The sequence below is a fragment of the Salvia splendens genome, chromosome 11, assembly GCF_004379255.2.
Source record: "Salvia splendens isolate huo1 chromosome 11, SspV2, whole genome shotgun sequence".
Lineage (NCBI taxonomy): Eukaryota > Viridiplantae > Streptophyta > Magnoliopsida > Lamiales > Lamiaceae > Salvia > Salvia splendens.
In genome coordinates, this window is record NC_056042.1 from 11,377,647 (window position 1) to 11,387,293 (window position 9,647).

A 9,647-nucleotide genomic window follows, 5' to 3' on the forward strand; every position below is an offset into this window, starting at 1 on the left:
AAAAAATGGTGGTGTGTTTTGAATCCAAAATGACTAAGGTTTCTTCCACTCGGTAGAGAAGAACATTAAACCTCTAAAGTTGACCCATATGAATTTATATGATTTGAAATATGAGGTGGTAAACTATGAAGTTATTGAAGCTTTTAAGAATTTAAGGATGGAGGTGGGAATTAATTTCATTGGTGAATTAACTTTGTTCAAAGTGACACTTGTATTTGTATTGAGTATGTATTTCGGTTTGAAGAATTATAATAGTATTGAGTACGTATTTCGGTTTGAAGAATTATATAGTATTTCGGTTCAAAATAATCATATTTTCTTCACTCGAATGATGTTATTGGACCTAAAAATTGAAAAATTTGGCTGATTGTAAGACTATGGGCGAGAACAAACTATTAGTGCTTTGTTTAGTATATAGAATTGGGCTGTGGTATTAGAATTTGAGCTTTCAATTTCAAATGCAATATTTGGTCTCATAAAATATATGAATTTGGAATTGAAATTGGTATTGAAATTGAATTGTAATAAAATTGAATTAAGATAAATGAAAAAAATGTAAGGTCAAAAAATTATTGGTCCGAAGCGTAAGGCAAATATGGCGGCTCGATCTGGTGTTAATTAATTTCAAAATAATGGGACTAAAACAAAAAAAAAACATTTACAGACAATCACGACCAAAATGTTTGACGGACAGAAACTTTGGAAACGCCATTAAATTCTTCAAACATACAATGATACACATATTCAACGTCAAAATAGTACTATGCTTTTTCACCATAGAAAAATCGGCCGCCAGAAATTTAAGAAATGCATAAATACCGCCTAAAAGGAAGGAGGAATTCATGAGCAGTGACAGTGAGAGTAGTGTTTCAAATAATACAATAGAAAGAGAGTCGAGAAATAAATTTTAAAAAAATTATAGGAAAATGAAGGCGTGGTCTTACAAACAGTATGGTGGGCCGGAGGTGTTGAAGCTGGAATCCGACTTGGCGGTTCCGGAGGTGAAGGAGGATCAGGTCCTAATCAAAGTGGTGGCGGCGGCGCTGAACCCCGTTGATTACAAGAGGCGCGGCGGCGCATTCGGTGCCTACGATTCACCTCTTCCTGTAAGTAATTAATATATAAACGTTTCTTCAATTCAAATTCAATTTGATTAGTACAGTATTATATATTTATGATTAGAAAAAATGATGTGCAGATTATTCCCGGGTTCGACGCTGCGGGAGTGGTGGTGAAAGTTGGGAGCAAAGTGGAGAATTTTAAGAAAGGAGATGAAGTGTATGGAGACATCAACGATCCTTATGCTGGAATGAAGCAGTTGGGAACTCTTGCTGAATACACAATCACTGAGGAGAGGTTGTTGGGTCTCAAGCCTAAGAATATTAGTTTTGTGGAGGCTGCTTCTCTCCCTCTTGCCATCCAGACTGCCTACGGCGGCCTCGAATCCGCCAACTTCTCCGAGGGCAAATCCATCCTTGTTGTCGGAGGAGCCGGCGGCGTCGGATCTCTCGTCATTCAGCTTGCAAAGCATGTGTTTGGTGCTTCACATGTTGCTGCCACTTCCAGCACTCCCAAGCTGGACCTTCTGAAGTCTTTGGGGGCTGATTTGGCTATTGATTATACTCAACATAATATCGAGGATTTGCCTCACAAATATGACTTGGTTTATGACACTATTGGTAACATTTTAACTCATATATTCAATTATAGTAGTACTATTTGAATATGATTTCCTCTACTAATTAAATTTAATACTAATTCCATACTTCATTATTTATACTACTCTTAATTAGGCCAACCGGATAAGGCCGTCAAGGTTCTCAAGGAAGGTGGTTCTGCCGTGATCGTTGCTGTTGGTGTTGCTGTCGCGCCCCCTGCGTTTGCGTATTCACTCAATGCCAGCGGTGAATATTTGAAAAAGTTGAACCCCTATTTGGAGAGCGGCAAAGTGAAGGCCGTGCTCGATCCAAAGGGACCCTTCCCTTTTGACAAGGTCGAAGAAGCTTTTGCGCATATTGAGACCAACCATGCTACCGGAAAGGTCGTCGTGCATCCCATTGCTTAGGATTTCGGAACTACTTCTACCATTATTATGTCTTTTCTCTTGTTCAATAAAAACAAACTCTATATATGTTGTTTCTTTTCTTTTTTTTTTTTTTTTTTTTTTTGCCGTAAGAAGAAGCTATATTGTGTTTCCTGAAATAATACTTTTATTTTTCTCGGAGTACTTTCACTTTCAGTGTTGTAATAAGCATATATAATGTTTGATAAGTGGTCATCACTGAAATCATAATTAGTGAATTTCGTGGACACTGAAATTCATATTCTAAGTTTCTACCAAAACATCTTGGTCTTATTTATGTGCTTTAGTCTATCTTGCTCGAGCAAGACTTAAAGTTTTGGGGATGTTTCATGGTATTATGATTACAAGTACCTATATAGCTTGAAGGGAGAGAGTAAAATGATGGAATGTGGATTCGAGTGAAAAAAGAATATAAATATCGGCTCCCAACGGACTAATGGGTTTGCACCCTGCGAACTCAACGTACCGCACGGTGTTAGGATCTTTCTACCGATTGAACTCACACAAACAAGAAATGTAAAGCACTCTCAAGCGATTACGTGGTTCGGCAATGGTTGCCTACATCCACGGAGAAGACTAACGAAGTTTATTGATTCACACTCTCAAGAAGATGATCCTCGCACATACAAATCGATCGCTCTAAACTAATCACAAGCAAGAGCTCATAACCCTCAATTCTATGCGTGTGTGTTGTGTGTCTTTCTCTCTGCCTTTTACATGATCAGAGCAAGCTAATATATGAGAGTACACGAGGGAAAAACTAACTAATCTTCAAGGCTCCAAAAATCAGTTATAACCGTCAATCTCCAAAGGCTCTTTCAGCTCAAGAAACGAGTTCATTTCTTGATTCCTTCTTTTTGATCCCAACGGCTCTCTCAGCTGCTTCAGCTCACCTTTTAGTTCACGATTTGCAAAGGGCACCAACTCACAAATCTCCACCTTGACCTAGCAAAGTATAATTCAACATCTAACTTCCTTCTCAACCTTGTTACTGAACTCTAGCACTCCACAACTTCCACCAATTCCAAGCAATGTCTAAACTTGGAAACTGGTAAAGCCTTTGTCAACATATCAGATGCATTCTCCTCGGTTGGAACCTTCACAACATCTATTCTTCCATTCTGAATTTCATCACGAATGAAATGCATCCTCACATCAATGTGCTTAGATCTTTCATGGAACATCTGATGCTTAGCTAAACATATAGCAAAGTTGCTAGCACATCTGATCTTCACTCCAGTCTGTCTAACTCCAAAATCCTGAAGAATACCCTGCAACCATTTTCCCTCCATTGCAGCTTCAGTCAATGAGATATAGTCAGCTTTTGTTGTAGATAATGCAACTACAAATTGCAAATTTGATTTCCAGCTTACAGATGTGCCAAATAATGTGAAAACATATCCACTTTGAGACTTTCTGTTATCCAAATTTGCTGCATTGTTTGAATCACAGAATCCCTCCAATGCATCATCACCTTTAGACTAGGCTCCACCTCCAAAATACAACCCAACATTCACAGAGCCTTTTAGATACTTCAAAATCCACTTTAAAGTTATCCATTGTTCTTTGCCCGGGTCTGAAATGTATCTGCTGGCTACACTGATTGCATGAGCCACATCAGGCCTTGTGCAAATCATCAGATACATAATACTGCCAACAATATTTGCATATGGGATCTGATTCATTTCTCTTCTATCATTCTCTTCCTTTGGCATCTGCTACTTGCTGAGTTTAAAGTGACTAGCCAAGGAATGGATACAGACCTTGCATCTTCCATCTGATATTTCTTGATCACTTTGCTAATGTAATCTGCCTTGACCAGCTTCAATTCCCTCTTCCTTCTATCTCTGAGTATGTCCATGCCAAGAATTCTTTTAGCATCTCCCATATCTTTCACATCAAACTTCATCTTCAAATCATCTTTAATGACCTGAATTTCTTTCTTGCAAGATCCAGCCAACAAAATGTCATCTACTTACAACAACAAATAGGAAACTATCCATTCCTCATTCTTCTTCACATAAACACAACTATCAAAACTAGATCTTTCAAACTTCATGGTCAGCATATGCTCATGGAATTTCAAATTCCATTGTCTGCTACTTTGCTTCAGCCCGTAGAGGCTTTTCTTTAACAGACATACTTTCTATTCTTCACCATGCTTTTCAAACCCTTAAGGCTGCATCATGTATATTGTTTCTTCTAAGTTCCCATGAAGGAAAACAGTCTTGACATCGAGTTGATGTAGCTCCCAATCAAAATGAGCAGTGAGTGCCGGCAAAATCCTGATAGAAGTGTGCTTCATTATTGGAGAAAACACTTCTGTATAGTCTATCCCCTCAACTTGTGTGAAACCTTTTGCTACTACTCTAGCTTTAAACCTGATAGATCCAACTTCACTCTCTTCCACTTTCTTCTTAAATATCCATTTGCAACTGATCAATTTCTGAGTTTCTGGATTTCTCACCAAGATCCAGGTGCCATTCTTAAGTAGTGACTCTATTTATTCCCTCATTGTCTTGATCCATTTCTGGCTTTCTTTGCACCTTATAGCTTCCTCATATGTAGCTGGGTCTTCATATGATAGCACCTCAGCCACACACAATGCAAAAAAAACTCATATCATAGTCAGAAAACCATCTTGGCTATCTGGTATTTCTCTTTGGTCTCTCCCATCTGGTGGCTGCTGATCATTTCCACCTTGAGTTTGCTCTGATTGTTGTGGTTGTGCTCCACCTTCTCCCCTGTCATCTGAAAACTCCAAATATTCTTCTGATTCAGCTCCATTTGAGCTCTCACTAATTTCAAAATTCCGCAGATCTTCTCTTCTGCCATCTACAGCAATCTGATCCTTCTTGAAAGGCATTTCTGCTTCATTGAAAGTTACATCCCTGCTCACAATAATTCCCTGACCCTCTCGCTCCAAACACCAAAGTCTGTACGCCTTCACACCTTCCTGATATCCCAGCATCACACACTTCTTGGCTATAGGTTCCAATTTGTTTTGGTTAACTGAAGTATAAGCAGCACAGCCAAAACTTCTTAGCCCAGAGTAATCAGCAAGATTTCCATACCATCTCTGATCTGGGATTTCATTGGATATTGCTGATGAGGGGCACTTGTTCATGAGCATTGCAGCAGTGGAAATTGCTTCTGCCTAGAATTTCTTTGGCAAACCAGAAGAGAACAACATGGACCTCACTCTTTCAAGCAAGGTTCTATTCATGCACTCTGCAACTCCATTTTGTTGAGGATTCCTTGGAGATGTTATGTGCCTTTTAATTCCCTTTGATTTGCAATAATCCTCAAATTCAGTAGATATGAACTCCATCCCATTGTATGGAGTAGTCATCTATGATATACATGAATTATTTACCTCCACTCATAGATATACATGAATTATTTACCTCCACTCATAGGGATATACATGAATTAGTTACCTCCACTCATAGATGCAACCTGAGCTGGACCCCATAAGTCTGAGTGAGCATACACAAATGGAGTTGTTGAGCTGTGCTTCCCGGTTGCAAAAGGCAGCTTCTTAGCCTTTCCAAGAATACGTGGCTCACACTTTCCTAAGCCTTCTGATGCATTTAGCTTGATCAATCCTTTCTTGGCCAGCTCCTTGATTCCCTTTTCTCCAACATGGCCCAATCTGGAGTGCCAAGAATTCATGCTCTCAGACTGGGTAATGTTTACTGATCCAATGACTGTCTCTGCCATCAAATAGTATACGTTGTTCCTTCTCATAGCTTCCATGATAATTCTTGAATCTTTAGTTACCCTTAGCATTCTAGATTCATAATTGAACTTGTACCCCTTTGATTCTAGTAGTCCAAGAGAGATTAAGTTTCTCTTTATTTTAGGAATGTACCTGACTTCTGTCACGATTTTGTTGTTGCCATTCAATACCTTGAGCTTTATATCTCCAATTCCCTTGACTTCACAAGTTTGATCATTGCCTAATATCACAGATCCTTGGCTGATTTCCAAATTCTGAAACCAAGATTTGTGTGGGCAGATGTGATAGTGCAGCTTGAATCCATGATCCAAGACTCCTCAATGCTAGCTCCATCTTGCACATTCAAAGCTTCTAGAGCCTCCACTTCCTGGATCACATCTGTAGCCTCACCCCCTACCATTCTTTTCTTGCTCTTGCTTCTCTTCCATGCAAAACAAGCTTTCTTGAGATGGTTGGGCTTCTTGCAATAGTGGCAGCTTCTAGTCTCCTTTTCACCATCTGCCTTCCCTTTATCTTGCTTTTTCTGAAACTTTTTCTTGTAACTTTTCTTGTCTCCATTTTTCATATAGAGACTTTCAGCTGCTGGCTCAGTTTGTTTGGTTGTAGACCTCTGAGTATCTTTGAGCTTTAAGGGAGAGTGCACCTCCTCATAGCTGATTTTTGTATCCCTTCAAAGAAGCATTGCATTCTTGAAGTGTTCTAGCTATTTGGCAGGGAGTTTAGCAACATGAGGGCCTTGTCCTCATCTTTAATCTGCTCATCAATGTTCTCCAAATCATCAATACACTTCCCAAACTCTTCCAGGATACCCGATACCAGCAAAGCCCAAAATTATTATACCCGACCCCACGTCGTTTCCCGATTCCGTCGGGTAACGGGTATCTGGTCGGGTTCGTCATTACCCGTTACCCGCTTCCTGTTTCGACACCCCTATGTGTGTAGTGTGTTAAATGTGTGGTGTGTGTGGTGTGTGTAGTGTGTGAAGTGTGTTTAGTGTATGTAGAGTGTGAAATGTGTGGAGTGTGTGTAGCGTGTGAAATGTGTGCAGTGTGTGAAGTTTTAAACATATTTCTATATTAATTTGTAGTTATCAAACATAGGAACGGAATCAATCAAGGAATAATAATTTCATTTGTTTTGCATTCCTTGTGCTTACCAAGCACAAGAATTCATTCCCACCTTCATTTCATTTCCTCCTTATTCCATTACATCATACCAAGAAGCCACTAAGAATCATATTCAAAGTTTCTATTAATCTTACATAATCAATGTATCTATTACGACTGGGATATTTTGGTTTAATTGGAATCCAATGACTATGAGTACATATATTAGAGGAATCAGACCGCAAAACTAGTATATTGGCAATGTTAACCATGAAATCATGGAACTGCATTACGCTTTGTGCTCGATCAAATGTAACTTAATTTAGATATTTTTACCAAAGACTTCTTGGCAATTTACACCGTCAACGCTAGGAAATCCATATCCCAACATAATCCCCAACTTCAACTTCGCCAAAAGTTCTATTACAATTTATGTCTTTATGTTTGTTTTACTTTTTTTTTAGATTGAATTTGGGACTGATATTTATTTTTTGCTTTAGTAATAATTTTTTTAGACAGATGCTCTTTTCTTTCATGGTGCTTTTCCACTTGGGACTTTTTTGTCATGAAGGTTTTATTGAGGTCCAATATTGAGTGATCAAGGTTTATATTTTGTTTTTTACTCTTTTTTATGATATATATTCGTTTGGCTTTTTTTGATTGTGTAGTGTCTGATACAATATCAACATATTGGCAAATTGCATGGTTGGCTTGCAAACCTTTACACATCTCAAAAGAGTATAAGAATTATTTTTGTGTTAATTTGTTTTATTATACTATCACTTTATTTAACTTACCATTAAATTGAGCATACTTGCGGACGTTGGGATCACCGCCACCGCCACCGCCACAGCTACGGACACCACGACTGCCGCGATCGCCGGAATTGCCGTCCGGAAGTTGGGACAACAGTTGTGTCGAGCCGTGTTCGGGTGTCCACCCGTATTTCTCATCAGGGGCATCTTGCATGTCCACCGGGTAAGGTAAGGTCGGTAGCCACCCAGAATTTGTGAGCCTTGGGTAAGAAGAGGGGGCTAGAAATTCGTATCCGCCAGGGCCGGAGAGGTATTCACCGTACATGTTTGCAAAAGAGAAATTTGTGTAGTGTAATTTTTCGGGTTGAAATGAGAAGTATTTATAGATGAAAATGTGAATTTTGGGATATAAATAATAAAATAAATAAAAGTGGCAAAAAATAAATGTATTTTATTGGGAAGTAAATATTTTTTTTTATTTAAATCTGAAATTTTAGATTTTTTTAATTTATTTTAAAAAAAAAGAAAATCCAACGGCATTGCCTTTTTTTTAATCAAAAACACCCAGTGTGAACGAGGGGTTTAGGCAGACCCCCAACTCGTGAATAAGATCAAAATATAACGTTCGAAAACATTATCCTAGCCCAAAAGTGACAGGATCCAAAACAAGAACATGAGAAAGTAAACCAGAGGTCCCACAAGTCGGGATCCTCCATGCTATCAAAGTTAAACTAGAAACTAAATAAACAAAAGGAAAAGAACTACCATGAAAACAAGATCAATCCACATCTATGCGTCAGAAACGGAAGTTAGGATATCTCAGGTGGTCCATCCTAACAAGCGCCTTCAGGTACCGAGGCGTAGAGACTGAATTATAATACGTCAGGGCAGGGGTCTAGACCCCCTACCTGCAAGAAAGTCGGTAGCACGGTGTCCTTCTCTGTAGATGTGTGATGATCGAACCTGCAGCTGATAAGTCATACTCGGGATCAAAGCCATATGATGTCTAAGATCCGCAGAGCCAAGCTGTCCAGATGACTGCAAGGTAACCAGAGCCGCTGAGTCCAGCTCTATCCAAATGTGTGTAGAGAACTCCATAGCCATCTCCAAATCCCGAATAAGAGCCATAAGCTCCGCCTCAAAGCTCGAAGATGCAGTAACCGGAGAACAGAAGGCCCACAGAAGACCTCCATTAGAACCACTAACCAATCCTCCCTCTCCCGCCTCCAATGTCGATGTAGAGAAGACTCCATCAGTGTTCAGCTTCACCCAAGGGGTATCAGGGGATGCCAAAGGACATTAAGTGAACGCAGAACACGCTGTCTGGGAGAAGAAAGCATGAGATCAACCGACGGCGAACATCCCCTCTAGTGAATCGGGGTGATCCTGCCGGCCAGCACAAACATATGCAGGTGGTGAGTGACCTGCCAAATAACATGAGAGTGACGGAAAGGGCCACCGCGATGCTTACAGCCGCTCCTCTCCGTCCAAAGTAACCAAACGATCAAACAAGGTACTATAAAACTAATATGCATGGTGGGAGCCCTAGTGAACGAGGACCTCCGCCAGTGATCTAATATCCAATGGCATTGCCGTTGGCCAACCAGAAAATGCCACGCTGCCTGCACGTCGGCAAGGACGGTACTCTTCGGCAAGAGCACGTCCGTGCCTTCGGCAAGAGCGCAACGGCGGCACGACTCCTGCTCTTGTCAAAGAGCACCACGGCGGATGCTCTTAGAATTCATGCTAACCTACGCAGGATACGTTAAGAAGACTAAAGATTAGATATACATGATACATCCACCAAATAAACTTTTAAAGAAAATGATGATTATATACATATGATAATGCTCATTGTTATTTATCCCTAATTAACCGAAAAATTATAACAAAAAATTTCATGGATAAATTTTATAATACCTATATAATAAATCACATGTTATAATTAATTATCATTTAAC

The 9,647-nt window shown here is 39.6% G+C and overlaps 2 protein-coding genes across 2 annotated transcripts; one reads left to right on the forward strand and one right to left on the reverse strand.

The window, feature by feature from the left end:
• The first annotated feature begins 803 nt into the window (after positions 1–803).
• On the forward strand, positions 804–2,343 carry LOC121753937 (2-methylene-furan-3-one reductase-like). The gene is made up of 3 exons (XM_042149237.1): positions 804–1,106; positions 1,199–1,679; positions 1,794–2,343. The coding sequence occupies exons 1-3, from the start codon at positions 927–929 to the stop codon at positions 2,063–2,065; spliced, it is 933 nt and encodes a 310-aa protein (XP_042005171.1). The 5' UTR covers positions 804–926; the 3' UTR covers positions 2,066–2,343.
• Positions 2,344–8,320: 5,977 nt separating this feature from the next.
• On the reverse strand, positions 8,321–9,276 carry LOC121754431. The gene is made up of 3 exons (XM_042149792.1): positions 9,247–9,276; positions 8,595–8,949; positions 8,321–8,424 (listed from the first exon to the last, which is right to left on the reverse strand). The coding sequence occupies exons 1-3, from the start codon at positions 9,274–9,276 to the stop codon at positions 8,321–8,323; spliced, it is 489 nt and encodes a 162-aa protein (XP_042005726.1).
• Between the last annotated feature and the right edge of the window lie 371 nt (positions 9,277–9,647).

Coding starts and splice junctions, on each gene's coding strand:
- LOC121754431 (XM_042149792.1), bottom strand. CDS start 9,276: ATGCCATTGGATATTAGATCACTGGCGGAG. Junction 8,950..9,246: donor ATATTAGATCACTGGCGGAG/GTCCTCGTTCAC, acceptor CCTTGGGTGAAG/CTGAACACTGATGGAGTCTT. Junction 8,425..8,594: donor TGCTACCGACTTTCTTGCAG/GTAGGGGGTCTA, acceptor TTGTTTATTTAG/TTTCTAGTTTAACTTTGATA.
- LOC121753937 (XM_042149237.1), top strand. CDS start 927: ATGAAGGCGTGGTCTTACAAACAGTATGGTGGGCCGGAGGTGTTGAAG. Junction 1,107..1,198: donor CCTACGATTCACCTCTTCCT/GTAAGTAATTAA, acceptor AATGATGTGCAG/ATTATTCCCGGGTTCGACGC. Junction 1,680..1,793: donor CTTGGTTTATGACACTATTG/GTAACATTTTAA, acceptor ACTCTTAATTAG/GCCAACCGGATAAGGCCGTC.